This window comes from Salvelinus alpinus, chromosome 10 (genome assembly GCF_045679555.1).
Source record: "Salvelinus alpinus chromosome 10, SLU_Salpinus.1, whole genome shotgun sequence".
Taxonomy (NCBI): domain Eukaryota; kingdom Metazoa; phylum Chordata; class Actinopteri; order Salmoniformes; family Salmonidae; genus Salvelinus; species Salvelinus alpinus.
Genome location: NC_092095.1, coordinates 52,784,245 through 52,811,697, shown reverse-complemented (window position 1 = coordinate 52,811,697; position 27,453 = coordinate 52,784,245). Strand labels below are relative to the sequence as shown.

At 41.6% G+C, this 27,453-nt stretch overlaps 2 protein-coding genes across 2 annotated transcripts in view; one reads left to right on the top strand and one right to left on the bottom strand.

Annotated features, from left to right (window-relative positions):
* Positions 1-1,959: 1,959 nt before the first annotated feature.
* On the bottom strand, positions 1,960-20,424 carry LOC139532241 (cilia- and flagella-associated protein 221-like; the record flags this gene model as incomplete). The annotated part of the gene is given in 25 exon segments (XM_071329616.1): positions 1,960-2,395; positions 2,602-2,661; positions 3,315-3,434; positions 3,524-3,619; positions 4,843-4,943; positions 5,156-5,314; positions 5,875-5,898; positions 5,900-6,037; positions 6,820-6,963; positions 7,143-7,223; positions 7,380-7,477; positions 7,677-7,764; positions 8,292-8,387; positions 8,530-8,619; positions 10,836-10,923; positions 12,225-12,336; positions 14,227-14,359; positions 14,621-14,753; positions 16,843-17,002; positions 17,820-17,923; positions 18,895-18,995; positions 19,340-19,435; positions 19,546-19,632; positions 19,797-19,897; positions 20,295-20,424. Coding segments are annotated over 25 exon segments (2,676 nt in total), but the record flags the coding sequence as incomplete, so codon positions are not given.
* Positions 20,425-21,566: 1,142 nt separating this feature from the next.
* The window catches only part of LOC139532941 (secretin receptor-like), a 17,301-nt gene continuing 11,414 nt past the window's right edge, over positions 21,567-27,453 (top strand). Inside the window, exons 1-6 of the mRNA XM_071331091.1 lie at positions 21,567-21,611; positions 23,744-23,843; positions 24,885-24,980; positions 25,620-25,717; positions 25,886-25,995; positions 26,189-26,321. Of these exons, the coding sequence (XP_071187192.1) occupies positions 21,567-21,611; positions 23,744-23,843; positions 24,885-24,980; positions 25,620-25,717; positions 25,886-25,995; positions 26,189-26,321 (582 nt within the window). The remainder of the gene's footprint in view (positions 21,612-23,743; positions 23,844-24,884; positions 24,981-25,619; positions 25,718-25,885; positions 25,996-26,188; positions 26,322-27,453) is intronic.

The window sequence follows — 27,453 nt, the reverse complement described above, 5'->3', positions numbered from 1 at the left end:
GCCTCTAGCCCAGTCAGTGTAGTCAGCTCAGCTTTCCCGATTGAGACCGTGTCTGTGACTCGATCTTGGTTGGGAAAAACAAAACATGGCGGTGTTCGCTTTAGCAGTCTCACTGGAATAAAGACCTCCTCCATTCCTGTCATTATAGAAAGAGATTGTGATAATATCTCACATCTCAAAACAGGACTACTTCATGTTAGATCCCTCACTTCCAAGGCAGTCATATTCAATGAACTAATCACTGATCATAATTCATAACCGTAATGTGATTGGCCTGACTGAAACATGGCTCAAGCCTGATGAATTTACTGTGTTAAATGAGGCCTCTCCTCCAGGTTACACTAGTGACCATATCCCCCGTGCATCCCACAAAGGCGGAGGTGTTGCTAACATTTACGAAAGCAAATTTCAATTTACAAAGACAAAAATATATATATTTTCATTATTGAGCTTATAGTCATGAAATCTATGCAGCCTACTCAATCACTTTTTAAAGCTACTGTTTACAGGCCTCCTGGGCTGTATACAGCGTTCCTCACTGAGTTCCCTGAATTCTTATCGGACCTCGTAGTCATGGCAGATAATATTCAGATAATATCGATCACTACATTCTTTTGGAAAGATTGGAAACCCTAATTGGTCTACACAGAAAAGTTCTTGCCTGGTTTGATCTTATCTGTCGAAAAGATATCAGTTTGTCTCTGTGGATGGTTTTTCCTCTGACAAATTAATGGTAAGTTTCGGTGTTCCTCAAGGTTCCGTTTTAGGACCACTAAATGTTCCTAAAATATGCATGTGTGTGTTTTGTGTGAGTGAGCGTATGTATGTAATATGTGAGTGCTTGTGTGTGTGTGTGCGTGTGTGTGTGTGTTGAAGTGTCGGTGTAGTATGTGTGAGTGTGTGGGTAGAGTACATTGAGTGTGCATAGAGCCTGAGCAAGAATGTCAGTGCAAAAACAAGGGGGGCAATGCAAATACTCCGGATAACCATTTTATTAACTGTTCAGCAGTTATAGCTTGGGGTAGAAGCTGTTCAGGAGCCTTTTGGTCCCAGACTTAGTGCTCTGGTACCACTTGCTGTGCAGTAGGAGAGAGAAGTCTATAACTTAGGTGGCTGGAGTCTGACAATTTTTCGAGCCTTCCTCTGACATCACCTGGTATAGAGGTCCTGGATGGCAGGGAGCTCGGCCCCAGTGATGTAACCTCCTAAGCGCCTTACAAGTCAGATGCCAAGCAGTTGCCATACTAAGCAGGGATGCAGCCAGTCAAGATACTCTCAATGGTGCAGCTGTAGAACTTTTTGCCAAATCTTTCAGCCTCCTGAGGGGGAAGAGGAGTTGTCGTGCCCTCTTCACGACTGTGTTGGTGTGTTTGGACCATGATGTGTGATGTGTGGACACCGAGGAACTTGAATCGCTCGACCCGCTCCACCACAGCCCTGTCGATGTGAATAGGGGCGTGCTCAGCCCTCCGTTTCCTATAGTCCATGCTCAGCTCCTTTGTCTTGCTGACGTTGAGGGAGAGGTTGTTGTCCTGGCACCACACTGCCAGGTCTCTGACCTCCCTGTAAGCTGTCTCATCATCGTCAGTGATCAGGCCTACCACGGTCCGCCGTGTCATCGGCTAACTTAATGATGGTGTTTGAGTCGTACGTGGCCATGCAGTCATGGGTGAACAGGGAGTACAGGACACTAAGCAGGCACCCCTGTGTTAGGTTCAGCATGGCGGATGTGTTGTCAGAATGTCCAGGGTCCAGTTGCAGAGGGAGGTGTTTAATCCCAGGGTCCTTATCTTGGTGATGAGCTTGGAGTGCACTATGGTGTTGAACACTGAGCTGTAGTCAATGAACAGCATTCTCACGTAGGTGTTCCTTTTGTCCAGGTGGGAAAGAGCAGTGTGGAGTGCAATAGAGATTGCTTTAACTGTGGATCTGTGACATACATGTATTAATTTGGAATCATTCCTTTATCCATTGTTTTTATTTGCCAGAAAGGCCTGTCATTATTTAAATAAAACAAGAAGCCAAACTTTAAAGTACATAAAGACTGTTTTAAATGAAAATGTCCTTGGCTGAATTGGCCAGTGTAAATGAAAGACAATGGGCACTGTACAATGGCAACTGTACAATAGCACATAGCAGCTACAGTAATGATATATTTTACAGTAAAATATATTATAGGAAATATATCAGTCAATGTATGTTGGTACTGTAATCTGATATTTCCTGCATCAACCTTAGTGCCTCATACCAAATATAGCACTATTTATTCTCTGGTGTAGAGGGTGAATTAGCCTTGCCCACAATATTCAGGTGGTTGAGTCGCGCCATCACCTTGGCACCAAGTCTATTGGTCTGAGACTTCAGAAACATCTCCAGCTGCTGCTCTCTTGATTCCCTGTAGAAGTTATGAGTAAAAGTTATACACATATCAATAATCATACCTATTGTTCTTGGTTTTGAAATCTTCCATTACAAAAAAAGAGATATGTCTTAGATTAAGAAAGAGAAAGAATCATAAAGTGTGTGTGTGTGTGTGTGTGATAGTAGTTGATGCTAACACCAGATACTGAGTGGGAGGGAAAGGAACAGTGTTGTGTTCACCTGGAGGTGTTTACTGTGCTGACAGGCATCATCTGGGAAGTTTTACAGGGACTCAGGGAACTAGTTGAGGAGAAGCACAATGAGCTGTTGTTATCTCCATCTTTATCTTACCATTATCTAACATCCTCTTTTACAATCCCAACCTGGCCACTAGGTGGCAGTAGTACAGCAACATCATTATAATTCTGTATCTCTTGACTAATTTTGCATCATGCTGATGTAACGTCATTATTTTAGCCAAATTAGAAGAGATAATTTGATTATAATATGATTTTTGACAAATCCAATTACAAACAATTAGCATGCCACACCATCAATAGAAGTACAGAGATAATGACAAACCAAACATGAAGGAATAAACAGAAAATGGTGTGCGTGACATAAATGCTAATTCAAGTTATTGATTGATGACAATTGGCAAGGACTCAAGGGAAGACACACTGATTGAGTTGTAGGCTAAATTAAATGCCAGTATTCCTCATAGGGATTAGAGGTTAATTTAGTGGAAACACAGATGCATGATGCTCCTAGTCCTGCAGTGTGTGTGTGTGTGTGTGTGTGTGTGTGTGTGTGTGTGTGTGTGTGTGTGTGTGTGTGTGTGTGTGTGTGTGTGTGTGTGTGTGTGTGTGTGTGTGTGTGTGTGTGTGTGTGTGTGTGTGTGTGTGTGTGTGTGTGTGTGTGTGTGTGTGTGTGTGTGCGTGCGAACAGTATACCTGCTGTCATCTTTAGAGCTGTCGTCTTTCAGCTGTCTGGGAGTGGAAGGTACATTCTCTGGTAGGGGAAACTCGGCTCGGATCATCTCAGACGTGAGAGATACTCCCGTGCTTTCAGACCTGGTAAAACACATCAGTCACACAAACCCTCTGAAATGGATTCCTGTTACTTTCAGTCCGTCTGTCTGTCAGCGTGTGTTAGTGCTTACCGTCCATCCAGTAGCTCCTCTGTCATATCTTCTGGAAGGCCATTCAGAGCTGTGGGCGCCATGGTGGGCAGGATGTCACTGTTGAAGGGGTCAGACCTGGTGGAACACACGGTCAGGTGGTAGAGACTCGGAGATCATTAAAGGACTGGTACATTGACTGACTTAATGACTCAACTCTATTATCTCAACTGTATTTATAAAAGGTAACACAAGTTCAGCCCATGTTGTACAGCTGAGTATAAACATACAGGCTAACATTCTGTTGATGTTTGCAATATCTTCACGTCAGATGACTAGGCAGCCCTATGGTTTGTTGTAGAGGCCTACCTTAACTGATAGGCAACATTTCACTTGGACTTGTTTGGACACTACTTCAACAAAGCAGAGGATATAGCGCTGGCTCTTAGTAACCCTGGTGTTGGAATGGATTCCAGAAAGGAGTCTGCACCATGGCCATAGATCTTAGACAAGGGAACAGAGTGCCGGTCCCCCCTCACCCTGTAAATATTAAGTAAATCACTGTGTTTCCATTCATAAGTCTGTCTGTGAGACTTGCACTGGTCTGGGCCTGTAGCTAACGTGCTGCAGCTTAGCCTTAGCCATTCAAATGATCTGGAGGCAGAGAAGAAGCAAGCAAGAACATCCTTGGAAGAAGTGGACACGCACAAACACACTGAGCCAGCTGGAAGTGTGTGGATGACCGATAACCTACAGTGTACTTCCTAAGGAGCAAAAGGGTTTTCCACGTTCGTCAAGTCAAAATGCTCTGAGGAAGGGTAGGAGGTTTTTTAAGTGCAACTTACTGGTTGCATGCGGTGCCTTCATTGAAGCTCTATGCAATCAATGGAAAATCTGCATATAATAGCAAAACAATCCTAGCTAACTATCTCCCACAGGAGCCTGCTGAGGGGAGAACGGCTCATTATAATGGCTGGAATGGAGCAAATGGAATGGCATCAAATGCCTGGAAACCACATGTTTGATGTATTTAATACCATTCCACTCATTCAATTCCTGTAATTCCCACGAGCCCGTCCTCCCCAATTAAGGTGTCACCAACCTCCTGTGCTATCTACCTACCCATAGCATCCCAGTACCATGAAACCTCGGCTGTGAGCTGGTCAAACAAGATGACCAAACAAGATAAGCTCATTAATAAAAGTGTTCAGTTGTGTGTGAAGAACAACAGTCTATACTTTGCACTGTTTGCTCAAGAACACATAGTATAGATGAGTTAGTACATCATGTACCGTTAAGACACTGTCACGCAGCTGTATGTGTGATGTGAGCCCTGTAAAGATGTGCTACTGGATCCTTACATGCGCGGGGCCCAGCTACTGGTGAGTGTGGGACTGTTGGACAGAGAGGCCAGGGCAGCCGATGGGAACTTCTTCCAGGTCATCACGCCACGGATCACATCCTGCAATTTGATCAGGATAAAGAATTGTGTAATTGTTGTAAAAACGGCTTTGGCTTTAGTCTCAATTACCACAAATGTCCACATTGTGTGAAAAATCAAGGTATTCTATTGTATTATTTTTTATTCTATTTTAATTATATAGAAATGCAATGCTAGTACACAAAAATGTAAGAGTTTTTGCTTAATAACTTCTCTTGATATGAGAGACTTACTGTTCGGTCTAAAAATGTATTCTGAGTGCTGGGGGTGTGCATTCCAAACACAGAGGGCTTTGGGATGGTGTACCGGGGCTGTGGACACAGGTGGAACTCCAGGTCACACTCTAGGTAGAGGGGGTCAGCTTTGAAAGCATGGAGACCGGGGGCTGGGTTCTACAGAGCAGAACAAAGTCCAACATGGAACATGAGCAGTATAAATTATCAATGCAAAATGATTCAGTTATCGATATTCTCAGGCCCAGTGAAGGATTGCACTATTGAGAAGAGGAACAGCTGTTGTGGGAATCATCAGGACAGAGATTCCAACAAAACATTTCCAACACTATGCATGATAGTAAGAACAATCATTACGACTACATCTACTGTATACAGCCTTATAATGGACAACCTGGAGATATTTACTGGAGATATGACATAGACGTGGTCCATACTGTAGATATGCATGATGAACACATTCATCTATACAGCAGTGGAGGCTGGTGGGAGGAGCTATAGGAGGACGGGGTTGTTGTAATTGCTGGAATTAAATAGAATAATTGGAACGGAGTCAAACGTGGTTTCCATATGTTTTATGTGTTTCATACCGTTACATTTATTCAATTCCAGCCTTTACAATGAGCCCGTCCTACTATAGCGCCTCCCACCAGCCTCCAGTGATATACTGTAAATAAATAAATACATGTGTTCTATCATATTCTGTGATAATGCCTTACAAAGATTCTGAGGGGATGTGCGTAGTGGAGGCTTTAGCATAGCGGTGGGGGCCGTGACGCTCAGACTGGGACACTCGTCCTCCTGCTCCACATCCTGCTCGCCCTCTGGCTCGGCCACTGCACACCCCGAGGGAGAACGGATCACCCTGGGCCACAGTTCATCCTGAAAGACAGGGACACAACCACGTAAGCAACCAGTGCATTAGGAGACTGAAACAGGAGAGACGACCTGAACTTGTTCAATACCAAACACACATTTTTGTTTTCCGTTACAAAATGTTTTCCTACAGTGTTCCCTAATGAATATGACCCAGCAGAGAAAAAAAGAAAAAAAGATTTATCAGTCTTGTATAACAGCCATGCTGGCAAGAGTAGAGATACACTATAAAAAGATGGGGCCAATCTATTAGAAACTCTAGTTCTGCAATTGCAAAAATCCTACTTGACGTTGTCCTAAAGTAAGATCAGATCTGACAGTTGTAGGATGTTTCTGTAATAAGTAATGTTGTGGTAAATAGTTTGCTATGGAGAGCTGACCGCAAATGAGTAAGTGTTTGTATGATGGGAGCTAAGTGGGGACCATGAGCTCTAGAGAAGGGTGATTAATGGTTGTCTTGTCACGGTCTTGTCAACCATGGGAAACTATAGGATTTTTTTTTTTTTTTTAAATAATGGTTTGATTACATAAACAATGAGGTTATTGCTGTATCAGTATGAGCAAATACACACACGCTATTGGATGTCAGAGGAGCAGAGCAGATCCTAGTCTCTGACAGTGACCCCATTAAGTAATCAATCAAACCATTCAGAGTTCTCAGGGTTATTGCTGTTTCACATCATTGTTTATGTTATATCACTTGTACATCATCTCATAAAAGGCTTAAAAGATTGACTTTGATTTATTTGCTTTTGTATAAATGGATCTGTGTATTACACACCACCTACGTAAGCATCCCACAGTGTTGGTGGTGAGTCTCTTGGCTCACTTGTGCCCCAGTGCATAGCGGGCTGGGTTGGGGGAATGTAGCTAGCTGCAGCCTCAAAGGCTGAAACAGGCTGGTACCCCATTAACTTGTGGTGCTGGGGAACCTTGAAAAACAACACACGTAATGGGACAGAAGTGAGCATGTTACTGTACAATTTATAAGCAAAATCCCTGTCATCATCAGCAGTGACTGAAAGGCAAACATAGCTAGTTGTTAGTGCTACAATGTACAAGCAACATCAACGATTCTTTATTCAGGCAAAGACCTGTCATGTAAACGTACCTTCAGATTGAAGAATGGAGTGTGTCGTCTGACCAGGACCTCAATAGGCCTAACAGGGACGGCACCCCATGCATTGGGAGCCTGGGCATACAAGGCCAACACTACGTTAATGGTCATTTTCACTAAATCATTTCAACGAATACAAGCTACTGGGCAAATCAAATCAGTGTTCCTTCTTTGCAAGTAGTCCATGCAAGAACAAGATGGCTTTTTTTTATCAAAGTGCACTGCACTTACCAGTTCATCAGACTGGTTAGGAAGAGAGAAGATGGGGAATGTGAAAGGAATCACGTTGTCTGGTGAGATCTTCGGGGGATGAAAGGGCTCCTCCTCAACTGAAAACAGAAAAATGCATGCATCTTGCTTGCTTCCAACATCAAAATGACTTGGGGGGGGTTCAAATCATTTTAAGATAGATGTTTTTATTTTAGCACAACAAATGTGTGTGCTGCATCGATCAGATGTGTATTTTGATCATATGCCTGTGTCAAATAGAGAACACGTTTGCCCTGTGGGGTCTCAACAGTGCAATACCTCTTACTCCTGTGGACAGGCGCTTCAAGCTTTGAGTCAGCTGCCTCAACGAGACCAGTCTGTTGTTCACACGACATTGAATCACCACCTGAAACACATGGTGCACTCACTTAGAAGTCGTGTTGTTTCAAAAGGTTATGCATGTTTATAAGTAAACCCTCTTCGTGCTGTATGACATCTGTTACGGTACATCTTTCTTGCTCAAATAGAGAATGATATAAATACAAAACCCCAAAATATTTTCAAGTATGCATTGGGAGAAATATGATATTAAAGAGAACCAGGACTTGGACATTGTCAGCTTTCCAACTGCCTATGAGGTATTGTATAACATACTGGTTTTACAGTTTGGCATTTGGTTGATTGTAGGCTACATCATTAAATATAGCTGACCTTAGGAATTCCCATCCCAGACATACTACAGGGACTACTACACCATCTTATGACATGGCTTAAGATCGTTATCAGAGAGAGTATACACACCGTCTCACAGGGTATTGGCTTGTGGTTTGTGAGTGAAACCATTGTGTTGAGTGGGCTGGGATGAGGCACTCGATGCCTATAGGGCCTAATCTAAGGCCAATGGAGTGAAAGAGAGAGGGCTAAGTACGGTACCTTGCGGGCTGCCTGCTGGAAGAGCCTCAGAGCTCTTTGCCTGATCTCCAGATGACTGCTGGAGTACATGCGAAAGGAAGGCGTGCCCACCGGTGGCTGGAAGGTACAAAAAGAACAGATGTTTTGATTGTGAAAAAGAAAATCGATGAAAGCAGCTCTCATACTCGGGGGGAAAAAGCAATATGCATTCCATTTGATGCCATTTTAGAGGCAAACAGGTCCGTTTTGACATGCTTACCTGGCCTGTGTTACGCAGGACCTGTCTGGTAGAGAGCTTAGGTTGGCCTCTAGCAAAGTCGCTCTCCTTCCTCACCTCTCCTTTTCTAACCTGGAATTAAGCTGGGCGTTCGTCATGTTCAGAATACGAGCAAGTGTGACTAACAGGGATCAATCCCGGGAGAACGCATTAGCCCACTAAGCCAAAGCCTAGGCATTTGCTAGGGGAGCCATTGCAACTCTTCAAGTCTCAGGTAAGGTTACTGATCATCACACTAGCATGGTCACTAAATTACCTCTGTTACACAAACATATGAAACACAGATACAAGGCATAGGGAAGAGGTGTAAAGGTTATTTTGGTTCCTGGCCTGAGCTCCAGACTCCAGAGAAGACACATGAAAGGAGTTTATCCAATCACCAAGTGGAGTGATTGGCCTCTCTAAAAACAATGGTGGCCTGTAAAGAACCGAGTAAATACAGCCAATAAACAGAAAGAAAGGAGAGGAAGTGCTGTTAAGTGTCCTGGGAGAGATCTGTCATCTGTTCCCCTTTAGAAGAAACAGCAATAGCAGTAGCTCTCCCTGACATTACAGCGTCATGTTGTATATCTAATTTAAAGTCACTACGGTTGGCTTTATACATTTACTGGCCGTTCTCAATAAAACTCAAATACAGTTGCACAGCCTGACTTCAAACCAAATCAAATCAAATTGTATTTGTCACATGCGCCGAATACAACAGTGAAATGCTTACTTACAAGCCCTTAACCAGCAATGCAGTTCTAAGAAAAATAACTTAATACACTACATATACAAAAGTATGTGGACACCCCTTCAAATTAGTGGATTCGTCTATTTCAGCCCCACCCGTTGCTGACAGTTGTACAAAATTGAGCACATCGACATGCAATCTCCATAGACAAACATTGGCAGTAGAATGGCCTTCCTGAAGACCTCAGTGACTTTCAACGTGGCACCATCATAGGAGGCCACCTTTCCAACAAGTCAGTTCGTCAAATGTCTGCCCTGCTAGAGCTGCCCCGATCAACTGTAAGTTCTGTTTTTGTGAAGTGGAAACGTCAAGGAACAACAACGACTCAGCCATGAAGTGGTAGACCACACAGAACGGGACCGCCGGGTGCTGAAGCGCATAGCGTGGTAAACACTCACTACCGAGTTCCAAACTGCCTCTGTAAGCAACGTCATCGCAATAACTGTTCTTTGGGAGCTTAATGAAATGGGTTTCCATGGCCGAGCAGCCGCACGCAAGCCTAAGATCGCAATGCCAAGCGTTGGCTGGAGTGGTGTAAAGCCCACCACAAATGGACTCTGGAGCAGTGGAAACACATTCTCTGGAGTGATGAATCACACGTAACCAGATGTTTTTTTTATTGTACCTTTATTTAACTAGGCAAGTCAGTTAAGAACAAATTCTTATTTTCAATGACAGCCTAGGAACAGTGGGTTAACTGCCTTGTACAGGGGCAGAACGACAGATGTTTACCATGTCAGCTCGGGGATTTGATCTTGCAACTTTTTGGTTACTAGTCCATCACTCTAACCACTAGGCTACCTGCTACCCCCAGTTAAGCGTGATTCTGGGTTTGACGGACGAATCTGGGTTTGGCAGATGCCAAGTTTGGTGGAGGAGGAATAATTGTCTGGGGCTGTTTTTCATGGTTTGGGCTAGGCCCAATGCTACAGCATACAATGACATTCTAGATGATTCTGTGCTTCCAACTTTGTGGCAACAGTTTGGAGAAGGCCCTTTCCTGATTCAGCATGACAATGCCCCCGCACACAAAGCGAGGTCCATACAGAAATGGTTTGTCGAGATCAGTGTGGAAGAACTTGACTGGTCTGCACAGAGCCCTGACCTCAACCTCATTCAACACCTTTGACTTGAATTGGAATGCCGACTGCAAGCCTGGCCTAATCGCCCAACATCAGTGCCCGACCTCACTAATGATCTTGTGGCTGAATGGAAGCAGGTCCCTGCAGCAATATTCCAACATCTAGTGGAACGCCTTCCAAAAAGAGTGGAGGCTGTTGTAGCAGCAAAGGGGGGACCAACTCCACATTAATGCCATGATTTTGGAATGAGATGTTCGACGAGCAGTGTCCACATACTTTTGGTCATGTTGTGTATATAAATCATAGTTACAATACGGTATGCAAACCGGAGAAAAACTGGTTGCCCAGATTGCTGCACAAGTGATGAGAAAACAAAGCCAGAGCAGAGGAAAACATGAACATGTTGGATATAGAACATACAGCAACAGTGTTTTATGATTATTATGACTATCATGATAAATTACAAATCTTACCATATATTCATAATCTGCAAAATCTCTCTCCTCCAAAACCTGTATTTTGGTCTGTGTCGAGACAGGGTCCTTCCCAAGGTGAACTTGCCTTTATCAAAAAAAATCCTTATCTACAGTACAGTTTGAGTGACCTATGACATTTAGTACATAATCATAGATATGGTCATCTACAGTGCCTTCGGAAAGTATTCAGACCCCTTTACTTTTTCCACATTGTTACGTTACAGACTTATTCTAAAATGTACTTTTCCTCATCAATCTACACACCATACCCCATAATGGCAAAGCAAAAACAGGTCATTAGAAATGTTTGCAAATTAACTAAAAAAAAAAAAAAATGAAATACCTTATTCAGTTCCTTTGCTATGATACTCGAAATTGAGCTCAGGTGCATCCTGTTTCCATTGATCATCCTTGAGATGTTTCTACAACTTGATTGGAGTCCACCTGTGGTCAATTCAATTGATTGGACATGATTTGGAAAGGCACACACCTGTCTATATAAGGTCCCACAGTTGACAGTGCATGTCAGAGCAAAAACCAAGCCATGAGGTCGAAGGAATTGTCGGTAAAGCTCCGAGACAGGATCGTTGCGAGCCACAGATCTGGGGAAGAGTACCACAAAATGTCTGCACCATTGAAGGTCCCCAAGAAAACAGTTGCCTCCATCATTCTTAAATGGAAGAAGTTTGGAACCACCAAGACTCTTCCTAGAGCTGGCCGCCAGGCAAAACTAAACAATCATTGAAGAGGGGCCTTGGTCAGGGAGGTGTTTGAGGGAATGGAGGAAAGTACAGAGAGACCCTTGATGAAAACCTCAGACATTGGCGAAGGTTCACCTTCCAAGAGGACAACGACCCTAAGAACACAGTCAAGAAAACGCAGGAGTGGCTTCGGGACAAGTCTCTGAATGTCGTTGAGTGGCCCAGCCAGAGCCAGGACTTGAACCTGATTGACCATCTCTGGAGAGACCTGAAAATAGCTGTGCAGCAACGCTCCCCATCCAACCTGACAGAGCTTGAGAGGATCGGCAGAGAATAATGGGAGAAACTCCCCAAATACAGGTGTGACACGCTTGTAGCGTCATACCCAAGAAAAATCAAGGCTGTAATTGCTGCCAAAGATGCTTCAACAAAGTACTGAGTAAAGGGTCTGAATTCTTATGTAAATGTGATAGGTTTTTATTTTTTTTATACAATTGCAAAAAAATCTCAACCTGTTTCTGCTTTGTCATTATGGGGTATTGTGTGTAGATAGAAGAAAATAAAAAAATAATGCATTTTAGAATAAGGCTGTAATGTAACAAAATGTGGAAAAAGTCAAGGGGTCTGAATACCTTCCGAATGCACTGTTCATGATTATTAATGTGAGTAAATTATGGTTCTTCACCATCTGAGATGATTGGCTCTCTCCTCCTGGATGTCCTGTCGAACCCTGGTCTCAAAGAATGCCTCCTTCATCTGTCTTGTCTGGAGGCACAGCTTAGGTTGGGCCATCATGACTGAATTGTAAAAAAATATATATATATACATACACAGTTGACGTTTACATACACCGTAGCCAAATACATTTAAACTCAGTTTTTCACAATTCCTGACATTTAATAACAGTAAATATTCCCTGTCTTAGGTCAGTTAGGATCAACACTTTATTTTAAGAATGTGAAATGTCGGAATAATAGTAGAGAGAATGATTTATTTAAGCTTTTATTTATTTCATCACATTCCCAGTGGGTCAGAAGTTTACATACACTAAATTAGTATTTGGTAGCATTGCCTTTAAATTGTTTAACTTGGGTCAAACATTTTGGGTATCCTTTCACAAGCTTCCCACAATATGTTGGGTGAATTTTGGCCCATTCCTCCTGACAGAGCTGGTGTAACTGAGTCAGGTTTGTAGGCCTCCTTGCTCGCACATGCTTTTTCAGTTCTGCCCACAAATTTTCTATAGGATTGAGGTCGGGGATTTGTGATGGCCACTCCAATACTTTGACTTTGTTGTATTTAAGCCATTTTGCCACAACTTTGGAAATATGCTGGGGTCATTGTCCATTTGGAAGACCCATTTGCGACCAAGCATTAACTTCCTGACTGATGTCTTGAGATGTTGCTTCAATATATCCACATTTTCCTCCCTCATGATGCCATCTATTTTGTGAAGTGCACCAGACCCTCCTGCAGCAAAGCACCCCCACAACATGATGCTGTCACCCCCGTGCTTCACGGTTGGGATGGTGTTCTTCGGCTTTCAAGCCTCTCCCATTTTCCTCCAAACATAATTATCATTATCATTATGACAGTTCTATTTTTGTTTCATCAGACCAGAGGACATTTCTCCAAAACGTACAATCTTTGTCCCGGTTTGCAGTTGCAAACCGTAGTCTGTTTTTTTTATGGCGGTTTTGGAGCAGTGGCTTTTACCTTTTCAGGTTGTCGATATAGGACTCGTTTTACTGTGGATATAGATACTTTTGTACCTGTTTCGTCCAGCATTTTCACAAGGTCCTTTGCTGTTGTTCTGGGATTAATTTGCACTTTTCGCACCAAAGTACGTTCATCTCTAGGAGACAGAACACGTCTCCTTCCTGAGCGGTATAACGGCTGAGTGGTCCCGTGGTGTTTATACTTGCGTACTATTGTTTGTACAGATGAACGTGGTACCTTCAGGCATTTGGAAATTGCTCCCAAGGATGGACCAGACTTGTGGCGGTCTACCATTTTTTTTCTGAGGTCTTGGCTGATTTCTTTTGATTTTCCCATGATGTCAAGCAAAGAGGCACTGAGTAGGCCTTGAAATACATCCACAGGTACACCTCTAATTGACTCAAATGATGTCAATTAGCCTATCAGAAGCTTCTAAAGTCATGACATCCTTTTCTGAAATTTTCCAAGCTGTTTAAAGGCACAGTCAGCTTAGTGTATGTAAACTTCTGATCCACTGAAATTGTGATACAGTGATTTATAAGTGAAATAATCTGTCTGTAAACAATTGTTGGAAAAATTACTTGTGTCATGCACAAAGTAAATATCCTAACCGACTTGCCAAAACTAGTTTGTTAACAAGAAATTTGTGGTATGGTTGAAAAACGGGTTTTAATGACTCCAACCTAAGTGTATGTAAACTTCCGACTTCAACTGTATATCTGTAACTTAGTAACAGCAAATACAGTCTGCAGCAGACCCAAATGGCAATGAATTAAGCATTCCAGACTTTGAATCATCTGAGTTAGCTTTCAGTCATACTAGCAAACAAGTCATCCGACAAACCCGGTTTCTCCCCTCTTTACATTAAGTGAATAGTGAATGACACTCCTTCATCTCTTAGAGAAAATCTAATGTATGTTGATTACTGGTGTGAAAGTTGATTACGGGTGTAAAACTTGTCCAGGTACCTTCCCTCAGGTCTTTAGAGCTCAGTTTATCAGTCTGTTGTATCAGTATCTTGACCACTCCAGCAGGGGCGGACACATCAACTGCTGTCTTCAGGCTCAGCTTCACATCACTCTCTCTTCTCTCCCTTACAGTCTATTGAAATCATACAATACCAATCACACACCAGATATGTTCATATTCATATGATTACCTCATTATCTACATCATTGTATAGTCTGCTCAATGAACTGGAGTGAGGTTCTCGAAAGCCCCGTAGCTAACATTGTCCTTTATTTCTAGTATGACTCTTATCTCTGTGCAGCTGGGTTTTCAAGATAAATACGGTGTGATGTCAGCTAGAAGGCTTTCTGGAAACGCACCCTTGGTACAGCAGGAGTTAAATGGTTGCAGTACCTTTGACTTTTCAGGTGTCCGCATTGACCTCTGCTTGGTTTTGGTAAGAGGTTGTATCAAGGAGACAGGTGGAACCCCACGACTGTCAACAAACAAAACGTATTTTGCATGTCCCATGTCTTTCTTTTGTTGACTGGATCAGAAACAACACCAATAAATGTATGTAACACATTTCCTGCAATCAAATGACCAAATTACCCTCTAGTGGCTTCACCTGTGGAATGTTACTCATATATTTTTTTGTCATTTCATAATTAATCAACTTTTTTTTTTAAATGCTGAAAATCCGATGTTTCTATGTCAAACGGTTTTGTGATATTTCAGTAATATTGGGACGCACACTAAAAATGTAATACATTTTAACGCTATATCTGACATGGTAAAGGCGTCTTCTTTTTCTTAAGCCCATAACCATGTGTGTGAGGTGTAAACTTTTGTTTCACAGTAAATTTGTTTAAGAATACCAAGAAACACTCTGTGTGACCCTGATTTAGCTCACTGCAGAAAAATGTCAATAATAGTTTGTTTTCATCACTCTAGGCCTAGGGCCAAAACCTAATGCTAATGGAGAGCGAGAGAGAGCGCTAAGTACTATATCTTGGGGACTGCCTGCTGGAAGACCTCCAGAGCTCAACATAGCTATAGTTGACTAATAACTTACCAGGCTTTATCTGCCATTAATAACTTAATTGTGTACTTAGCTAACAATTTGACTTTGATACTGTCATTGGGGCTGTTGGCATTGTAAGAGTAGATATATCCTATCAATATTTACTAAACAAAATAAACAATAATCTTCCCATGGTATCAGTGTAGATGAAGGGGAGGAGACAGGTTAAAGAAGGATTTTGAAGCCTTGAGACAATGTAGACATGAATTGTACATGTGTGCCATTCGGAGGATGAATGGGCAAGACAAAAGATGTAAGTGCCTTTGTATGGTAGTAGGTGCCAGGCGCACGGGTTTGAGGGTGTCAAGAACTAAAATGTTACTGGATTTTTCAAGCTCAACAGTTTCCCGTGTGTATCAAGAATAGTCCACCACCCAAAGGACATCCAGCCAACTTCAAATCAAATTGACACAACTGTGGAAGTATTAGACTCAACGTGGGCCAGCATCCCTGTGGAACGCTTTTGACACCTTGTAGTTCATGTCCTGATGAATTGAGGCTGTTCCGAGGGCAAAAGAGGGTGCAACTCAATCCGCCAATTCTTCAATTAACTCATTCATATCTTATCTTCATATCTTTTATTGCGGGTCCAGGGAGAAGTAAACATGGGAATATTTGATCCGAAGCGCACACATTGAATGGATTGGATACCGATGCATTTTGATATAACTGCAGTTCCCTTGCTTAATAAATCATTAACTCCTCTTAGTCATAACACAGGGGAGTAAAACTCGTCCACTGTCAGTGATGGAGTACACCCATTTTCTCATGGGAACTGAATCAAAATTATATTTTATATACAGACTAGAAACAAGAAGAACCTGTTTATCATTATAAGTGACTGTGCGTGGTTTTGAGTCTGTAGCCCAGGACTAAACAAAGAAGTTAGCCATGAACAGAAATCAATTAAACAAAAGGATATCATCATAACTAGAATCGTGCAGAAGAACCATATATGTGCATTTTCAAGAAAATGTAGATAAACATGATACATCATTATACTTTTTTTGGGGGGGGGGGGGGGGGATTATTCAAGTATCTATCAACTGTACAATTCCTAATGTGTTATATACACACTTAGAAAGAGAGAAACATTTGATTATATGAAAATGGAACAGTATGCACTTGTATGGTTCTTCGCTGCAAGAGTTCATTTTCATCTCTCTAAATGTTTGTACAATTTCTATTTTCAAAGTTTGCAGACAGAGTTTCAATACAGTACATGTGCTGCACTTGGTCTCTCTCACAATAGCACCCGCTCTATGAAATGTGCGTAAGCATTGTTTACAGAAGGATATTGTAACCACTTAACAATCACATATTTTCCATTCTTAGCAGTAAAGAAATATATTTGGCTTAGTGTATCAATTGATGGAACTCGCAATTACACAAAATAACAACTAATAACGTGACACAAACCAAGAAAACAGGAACTTTGCTGACCATATATCAAATATGTATATAATTGTAACTATGACCTGGTAAAAATTGCATAATTCAATATAGTGTTTGATGAACTAACCGTTAACATTTCAAAATGGTTCTGGGATACGTGAGTGCCAGGTGGGACTAGGACGACCCGCTGAGTGTGCAGACGTAGGGTTTGGAGTTGAACTGGGAGATGACCACCTGTAGAGTGACCTGGGACGTGTCATACTGGAATGGCCTGAATGTGACGGTCACCTCCACCTTCCCATTGGCTGGAATCACTCCTAGAATCAAACACAAACAAAGGATTATACCGGTCTTGACAAACTCAGAATTTTGACCAATAATGCATTTTTGAAAAGAAAACAATACGTAGGCCTACCTAAACTCAACACTTCGAACCCCTCAAAACACGGAAAACATAGAGATAGTCTTTCAGATCTCTCTACCCAGTCTGAGTACTAGGCTATTTGCGTAACCCCGGAAATCCAGCATCATTCATTGTCTGGAAAGCATCACCATCAATGCCAGAGACAAAACAGCACAGTTCCCCCTGTGCTAGATGCACTGAGTCCCTGACTGCTTTATGTCAATGTGGCTGTTTCAGACCATGAGCATCTTTCCACAGTAATTCAGACACAAGACATGATGGTGGTGTTGAGGAATCACAGGTCAGGGCTAGGTAATGAGCTAATAATATTACGTGAGTTCATAGAGGCTATTAGTCTGGGTGTCAGCAACAAACAAAAAAATGATTATGTGGTTCAAAGTTTAAACTAATCACCTCAAGGAACTAACACAAAAACATAGCCAGAACCTTATTGTGAACCAGAAGTGATCCTACCGTCAAATACTTACAAATAAATTGATACACATCTGGCAATGAGACTCGTGGGCTTAATACATTAATCACAGAATATATACCAACTGTAGATAGAATAATACAGGTGTTATCCTCACTGTCTGTCTGACTGAGCTGTTAAGATGTTGTTGCTATCTTGTTCTATCATCTGTCATCAGGACTCTAACATAATGGTGTTATTACCACTTTATTCAGTGGCCTAATGTAAAAGTGCTACCAAGTCTGTTGATTGGAGTTACCTGACAGGGGCTGGACAGAGAAGGCCTTGTGTGGCTGGATGATGTACACCTGGAACTCAAAGTCAATGGGACAGCTGCAGCTCAGAGGGATCACATGGCTGACACTGGAAGGTCAAAGACGAGTCAAAGGTCAAAGATAACAAGCATAGATATCGCACAGCCCCAGAGAGAAAGGGCAACAGCCTACATGTTCATTGAGACCTACAATGTAAAGCTAAATCAAATTCAGTCAGCCACTCAGTTCAAAAGACAATCATTTTCATCAAGAGATAAAAATACCCTATGAAAAAAAAACATGGAAAGTGGATTGCGTCACAATCTGTCAAATGTAAACAATTATTATATCTCTAGGGCTCTACAAATGTTTATATTCTGATATTTGTGAAGTATTCTCTTTCCAAGTGTATTGTTTTAACTGAAGATTGTTGAATATGCAAGACAAATACTACTGACCCTAGCATATATCCCGGCATAAGGCTTAGTTAGAGAACTACGATTAGCTATCTACCTGTGCAAATGGACTCTAATATATTGACTTCTCACTGCATCATTAGTGTCAACAGAGATTATTAAAAACAAACATTTATGATCCATTACGTGACCATAATAACACACTGAGTTTATTCCACAAACAAGCCTTTGTTGCCACTCATCATGTTTATCTGGCAGGCTAATTCAGAAACTGGTGCACATAGCAAACACTTAGCAGACTAGGCTGTAGCTGTTGCCTATCCCTTACGGAAAAAACACATGAATTTCACATGTGAACACATATGAAGTGTTCCAAAAACACATGTTTTCATGTGATCATATGTGATCTTATGTGAAGTTAATGTGATAAAATGTGACAACATTTAAAGCAACATGTGAGAACATGAAACTACACATGTGGAAACGTGATCATATGTGAAGTGTTCTAAAAACACATGATTTCACAAATGATGTGTTTTTTCTGTAAGGGATGTGAGTGGCCATGCAACTCATGTACAATCCTCTTGTAAAGTTTAATTGATGGGTTTAAAGACTATTCAAAAGACAAATATGCACAGAGACACAAATGTCCACTTCACCTCACCTTTGGCCCAGTGGGACAACTGGTATGGTGATGTGTGTTGGGATGTGCAAGTCATCGATGATGGGGTAGGCATGGACTGGAACCTGTAAATGCTCTTCCCCCTGGAGAGAGATTGAGAGAAAATAACAACGCTCCCTGATGCATTCATTTCGTGGAGTTCTAAGCAAGACGAAACCTTCTAGCAGTACCCTGGTCCCAGATCAGTTTGCAATGGAGTGACAATGACCTTAGTTGGCAAGACAGCACAAACAGATCTGGGACCAGGCTTACCTTGTAGCAACTATGGAGAGAAACGTTGACAACAAACAACATGTGATGCATAAACACAGCAAATCCCTATTTTGATTGACAGTTGAATAGATTAGAAGTAGAAGTTGAGGAGATCACTGTCAGGCATGACAGAAAGCGAACTTGATTAGAAACTAACATAGCACTGGATTCCAACCTTGCAATGAACCCGAATACAGTCGTAGAAGTAGCGCCATTCGTCAGGACAGAAGTGTACTTTCACTGTGTAGGACAGTCCGGGGACAAGACGATGCTGCACAGAATATCAAAATGGAGGAATTAAGCATCAACGCTAACACTCATACGAATCAAAGATTATAGATGGAATGCATAACATGACATTAAACAGTAATAAACAAATACCTTTTTTAAATATTTTGTTTTGAAATGCTTTGTTTGGGTGGGGATAATGTGAATGTTGATCACTTTAGATGATATGTTGAGAAGCTTCTGAGGAAGATTAAAACAAAGATGAATTAGATGATGCCTTGTATAAGAATGTACTGGTAGATGAAGTGCATATAACTGCACAATTTTATCTAAAAAGTCAGTGCTTTGTCTTTTGTTCTGTTGGAACAGTCAACACATTGCTGAAGCTCATTGCTGAAGCTCACCAAGCTCCTCTGATAATCCTTCCCCAGTTTAAACCCACTGAAGTGAAGTGCTGAGGGTTCTGCTTGGATTGCACTGTTGCTCTTGAGTTTGGTATACGTTTCTGGAAGGTATAAGTATAATATAAATGAGATATATGTATTCACCATCTGCTTAGTCCCATGTGGCTCAATTGGTAGAGCATGGCGCTTGCAATGCCAGGGTTGTGGGTTTGATTCCCATGGGGGACCAGTACAAAAAAAAAGTATGAAAATGTATGCACTCACTACTGTAAGTCGCTCCGGATAAGAACATCTGCTAAAGGACTATAATGGAAATATAAGAAACCAAAATGCCTGAGGAGCCACATACTGTATAATGTAGGCTACGGTAACTCAGATAGCATCATGAGCATGCTAGCCCAAGCACTCTACTACAATAAACATATTCTTCTTGACTGAATATAGCCTGTTAAATATATAACTGAGATGTATCAAATTGTTAAAGTGTAAGGGTCCTACGGGTCTCTAGTAGGTGATGAGGGACATTAGAGGGACTTCTTTTTCTGTCCTCCACCAGTTGGCACAGGGGTAGAGGGGTCTTCTTCCTTTGACTGTCTGTGAATATCTCTGATGCAGTGTGCCACTTCCATCACTTCTCCATTAAAAACAGGGGTGAAGAAGATAGCAAACAATATCACAATTCATATCACATCAGATATGTAAATGCTTGCATTTCAAAGATGCAATGTTGTCCATATGATAATGAGAAGAACCAAATGACACAAAGCTAGCAAGCCAACGTTGTGCATGTGCAGCTACAGTGGTTGACACTGGAAAGTAAGCAAACTAGCTAGGGACGGGTTAGCAAGAGAGAGTGGAAGCTAGCACAACAAAGAGGAGCAGCTAGCAAAGAGGAACAGCTCGCTACTATAGATTGTTATCAAACTACATGACAACCGTGCGACTTTCTGGATTTATTAGTCTGTAAACAGTTTTTTTTTAGGTTCGATTTAGTAGCTCATAAACAACACACGTTTTTATTCGTTGCATGGTGTCGGTGCTTTTCAAGGTTGAAAACGGCACGTACCTGTTGTTTCAACTACAGAACATCCACCAAACACTCTCGTCGCTATAGTAATGCTTCGGTGGGAAGTGGTTAGTACTAGCAAAGAGTTTCTAAACCCAGAGGCGCAACATCGCCACACTTCTGGGAACGCTTGCAAAACAGACCCAGCATACAAAACCGGGTTTGAGAAGTGAATGAGAGAAGCGAATAATTAATCTTTAGTCGTTAATTTATCTAAAGGCACAACCTAGATTCGAGCCAATCTATTAAGCAGTTGAACATGGTATTACTACAACCCCGTGAAAGTGAAAACAACGTTATATCGAAGGAGTGCCTTTGATATGACGGCATGCACATGCGCAGTACAGCGTGAGACGACCGTTAATAACCGATTACGTTTTTCTGCGCATGAGTTTAGCGAGCCAACATCACCATGACCTCGCCTACAAGCGTTTTCGGGGATTTCAATTGGAGAAGCATCTTCTGCCTATCTTCATACTGTATTGTCTTTGGTACTAGTATATTATAAAATGGTCAGGTGTAATAACCGCACAAACAAAACACATGCAGTTGGTTTGGACAAAGCCAGTGGATGCTGATTGATGACTTGCTGCTTTGAATAGGACGACTATTTCAGACTTTTAGTACCGAAAGTCAGTTTACAGTTTATTCAAGTCTATAATTAGGTTAAATTTTTTGGGTAAATGATGCTTGTGACTGACAAAATGCACATTGGAATTATTGGAATCCTACTGGGCATGTACTTGAAGGTAAGAATGCACACGCGTGTTTGAAAAAGCTGGGCATGTTTGGCAAAGGTACATACATATACACTGAGTGTATGAAACATTAGGAACACCTTCATAATACTGAGTTGCAGCCCCTTTTGCCCTCAGAACAGCCTCCGTTTGTCGGGACATGGACTATAATGTGTCAAAAGCGTTCCAAAGGGATGCTGGCCCATGTTGAATCCAATGCTTCCCACAATTGTGTCAAGTTAGCTGGATGTCTGTTGGACCATTCTTAATACACACGGGAAACTGTTGAGCGTGGAAAAACCCAGCAGTGTTGCAGTTCTTGACACACTCAAACTACTACCATACCCTTTTCAAAGGCACTTAAATATTTTGTCTTGCCCATTCACATTTGAATTGACACATATCAAAATCCATGTCTCAAGGCTTCACAATCATCCTGTCTCCTCACCTTTATCTATACTGAGGTGAAGTGGATTTAACAGGTGACATCAATAATAGATCATAGCTTACACCTGGGCAGTCTACTATGTCATGGAAAGAGAATCTAGGTTGAAGGGTATGCCTTTAGATTTCGAGAAAATTAGAAACTAAGGAATACTTATTTTTATGTTTTGTGCACTCAGTGCCTTCAGAAAGTATTCACACTTAACCTTTTCCAAATTGTGTTGTTACAAAGTGGCATACATTTTTTTTTTTTGTCAACGATCTACACAATACTTTAATATAAAAGCGGGGGAAAAAATCTAAAATGTTGTAAAAATATTTATTTATATATATATATATATTAGGAAGGTGTTCCTAATGTTTGGTATACTCGGTGTATATTATTTTCACATTTAGTGGAGACTACAGCAGTGAGTCTTATCTGGGTATGTCTCTCTAAGAGTTTTCCACAGCAAGATTGTGAAACATATGCACATTATTCTTTTCAGAATTCTTCAAACTCTGTCAAATAGGTTGTTGATCATTGCTAGACAACCATTTTCAGATATTGCCATAGGTTTTAAAGCAGATTTAAATCAAAACTGTAACTCCGCAACTCAGGAACACTCCAGTGTAGATGTGACCTTATGTTTTCTGTCATTCTCCTGCTGAAAGGTGAATGAATCTCCCAGTGTCTGGTGGAAATCAGACATAACCAGGTTTTCTTCTAGGATTTTGCCTGTGCCCATTCCAACGATTACAAGCATACCCATAACATGATGCAGCCACCACTATGCTTGAAAATATGGAGTGGTACTCTCCATGTGTTGTGTTGAATTTCCCCCAAACATAACACTTTGTATTCAGGACAAAAAGTACATTGTTTGCAAAATTCTTTGCAGTATTACTTTAGTGCCTTGTTGCAAACAGGATGCATGTTTTGGAATATTTTTGTTCAGTACAGGCTTCCCTTTTTTCACTCTGTCAATTAAGTTAGTATTGTTGAGTAACTACAATGTTGATCCATCCTCAGTTTTCTCCTATCACAGCCATTAAACTCTAACTGTTTCAAAGTCATCATTGGCCTCATGGTGAAATCCCTGAGTGGTTTACTTCCTCTCCAGCAACTGAGTTAGGAAGGACGCCTGTATATTTGTTGTCACTGGGTGTATTGATACGCCATCCAAAGTGTAATTAATAACTTTGCCGTGCTCAAAAGGATATTCAATATCTGCTTTTTAACATTTTTTACCGATCTACCAATAGGTGCCCTTCTTTGCAAGGCATTGGAAAACCTCCATGGTCTTTGTGGTTGAATCTGTGTTTGAAATTGACTGTTCGACTGGGGGACCTTACAGATAATTGTATGTGTGGGGTACAGAGATGAGGTAGTCATAAAAATAAAAAAACATGCAACTTATTATGTGACTTGTTAAGAAAATGTTTACTCCTGAACTCATTTAGGCTAGCAATAACAAAGGGGTTGAATACTTATTGACTCAAGACATTTCAGCTTTTTATTAATTTGTAAACGTAAAAAAAAAAAAAAAAACATAATTCCTCTTAATTCCAGTGACCATAAAACTGAATTTAATCCATTCTAAATACAGCCTAACAACAAAATGTGGAAAAAGTCAAGGGGTGTGAATACCTTCTGAAGGCACTGTAGGCTATGGGGAGATGACACATGCACACCTTCTTTTTCTTTTTAACTATGAAAGGTTCAAGCAGACTGTGAGCCGTACATCATACTTATTAGAGAGGAGGAGCGGTGCCTTCATGAGTTGCAACTGCATAATGTGTCCAAAACTCCCCAACCAGGTGAGATGAGACCGTTTGTATTTTTCCCCCTTAGAAATTCATACCCAGCATGGTGTGTCACGTTTTCCTAAGCTAAACAAATATAGGTTAACATGTTCCTTCTCTATTCCATAATAGTCAATGTTCTTAGAATTTGTTTATTTAATGGCATTATATGATATGCATACAACATAAGAGTAAAATCATTTCCAGTCCCACAGGTATCAAAATCTGAAACAGCACCACACATCAGCGCATCACTGGGAACCAAGCCAGTTTGACAGTGGACTAGGTTTCCCTCTAGTGGCAGTATAGAGTAGGTTACATCTCAACATACAGCATTATCGTTGTAGTTAGTTACCCACTTTGAGTTCAACATTACTGTCATGTTGGTGAGAACAGTTCATCAGATTATCAGAGCTGTTTGTCTTGCTCCTCTTGTTATTACTGGACTATGGGCGGCAGGTAGCCTAAGAGCATTGGGCCAGTAACCGAAAAGTTTCCTGGTTCGAATCCCCGAGCCGACTAGGTGAAAAATCTGTTGATGTGCCCTTGAGCAAGGCACTTAACCTCAATTGCTCTTGTAAGTCACTCTGGATAAGAGAGTATAAATGACTAAAATGTAAATTATTCACAACGACCAAACAAGGACTGCCGTTGTACTGTTTGCCTTATAATGCATGACAACAAACCACCAAACACATGTATAGATGTATCTCCCGGGTGGCGCAGTGGTCTAGGGCAGTGCTAGCTGCGCCACCAGAGTCTCTGGGTTCACGCCCAGGCTCTGTCGCAACCGGGAGGTCCGTGGGGCGACGCACAATTGGCATAGCGTCGTTAGGGAGGGTTTGGCCGGTAGGGATATCCTTGTCTCAGTATGTAAAATGTAATAAAATGTATGCACTCTACTGTAAGTTGCTCTGGATAAGAGCGTCTGCTAAATGACAAAAAAATAATAATAATAGATAGCCCCCCCCCCCCATTAAAAAAAATTATCTACACACTTTGATTATAATTTGAGAGATAAAAGAAAACAGTACCTGATTTGTTTTTCTTATTCAGACTGCAAGGGTATGTGGGACCACTTGAATTGCTGGTCTCCTGCTTTTGTAGGGGAAACTGCATCACAGAACTGTCCCAATTTCTTCAAATCAGAAGGTGAGGAACCCCCACCCCATTCCTGGCTGTTATGATGTGTGTGTTAGACCCCCACCCCACCCCTGGCTGTTACGATGTGTGTGTTAGACCCCCACCCCTGGATGTTACGATGAGTTAGACCCCACCCAACCCATGGCTGTTATTTGTTAGACCCCCACCCAACCCCTGGCTGTTAGGATGTGTTCGACCCCCACCCCACCCCTGGCTGTTATGATGTGTTAGACCCCCACCCCACCCCTGGCTGTTATGAGTGTGTTAGTTAGTTAATGATCCACCACCAAGATCATTTGTTTCCATTCAATACAAAAATGTTTGTCTTTCTACCATAAACTGTCGATTGATGCTCATACAGGCGATCGACTAAAAGAACAGAGGAGTTCATAAAAGGTCTGCTTGTGGAAACAGCTTCATCATGTAGTGATTTATGACAACCTTACATAACACAAATGAATCCTGCAATAACGACTGCCTGCACTAAAATACCTGAGATTGAAACTGCGTACTATGTAGTCTTAGAAAATCTTAGGTCTGTTCTATGGTCAAGGTTTTTTACTCTGATGCTGACTATTTTGCTGGCCATAATTAGTTTATTTGAACAGTACAGCAAGTAAGTATTGATGAGGCTGTATGATTTTCCAGGTAAAGTGTCCCGGAACTGCACAGACACGGGCTGGACGGACCCATTCCCTCCTTACGAGCATGCATGTTTCAACGAAACCTTACACTTACTTGGAGAGGTGGGTACATGTGTACTTTTAGTATGTGCTACATTACTGGTTTTGTCTTTGATTCAGGACAATTACTTAAAAATAAGGGAAAGCCATATAAGTGTTGAGCATTGATTTAAAAATACATGGACAATTTATGTAAAACAATTCTTACCTCAGGCCTCTTTTTCCTCCCAGTCACATGACTCCCACATGTACTTCCTCTACGTGAAGACAATGTACACAGCAGGCTACGCTCTCTCTCTAATCTCTCTCACCATCGCCATCACCATCCTCTGTCTCTTTAGGTGAGAAACAGAGAATCAAGTCTAAGAACTGTTATGATAAAGAAATATAATCCATGTTGGTACCCAATAAACTACACTGTAATCAACATGCGTATCTTAATATTGGGTCTCAGTGGGGGATTAAACATATTACAAAAGCATGTTGGTCAAGGAGGACATTTCAAACTGCTTTTACACTTTTCCTGTTGTCTAGGAAACTGCACTGCACCAGAAACTACATCCACATCCAACTCTTCGTTTCCTTCATCCTGCGTGCCACCTTCATCTTCATCAAAGACTCTGTGCTCTTCACCGATGAAGACTTCTACCACTGTGACGACTACCCAGTACGTATCTACTGTACTTTGTAGTGACTGTCAATGCATGTGTGAATGGATGAACACATTGTTAGAGACATTAGTAATTTAGTGTGTGAAAGTGGAATACCTCACTTTTGTAACTATTGAAAAAAGTTGTTATGATATGGACATACTAAAATACCCCTCCTATATACACACAAGAGTATGTGGACAATCCTTCAAATGAGTGGATTCGGCTATTTCTGCCACACCGTTGCCGACGGGTGTATAAAATCGAGCGCACAGCCATGCAATCTCCATAGAGAAACATTGGCAGTAGAATGGCCTTAATGAAGAGGTCTGTGACTTTCAACGAAGCACCGTCATAAGATGCCACCATTCCAACAAGTTAGTTCGTCAAATTTCTGCCCTGCTAGAGCTGCCCCGGTCAACTTAAAAAATTGTCTGTCCTTGGTTGCAACAATCACTACTGAGTTCCAAACTGCCTCTGGAAGCAGCGTCAGCACAACAACTGTTCGTCGGGAGCTTCATGAAATGGGTTTCAATGGCAGAGCAGGCGACTGCTCGGCCATTGACATGCGCAATGCCAAGCGTCGACTGGAGTGGTGTAAAGACCCCCGCCATTAGACTCTGGAGCAGTGGAAACGTGTTCTCTGGAGTGATGAATCACGCTTCACCATCTGGCAGTCTGACGGATGAATCTGGGTTTCACGGATGCCAGGAGAATGCTACCAGCCCCAATGCATAGTGCAAACTGTAAAGTTTGAAAGAGGAGGAATAATGGTCTGGGGCTGTTTTTCATGGTTCGGGCTAGGCCCCTTAGTTCCAGTGAAGGGAATCTTAACGCTACAGCATACAATGACATTATAGACGATTCTGTACTTCCAATTTTGTGGCAACAGTTTAAGGAAGGCCCTTTCCTGTTTCAGCATGACAATTCCCCCATGCACAAGCGAGGACCATACAGAAATGGTTTGTCGAGATCAGTGTGGAAGAACTTGACTGCCCTGCACAGATCCACTGGTATCCACATATTGTTGTTGCTCAAAAAAATAAAGGGAACACTAAAATAACACATCCTAGATCTGAATGAATGAAATATTCTTATTAAATACTTTTTTCTTTACATAGTTGAATGTGCTGACAACAAAATCACACA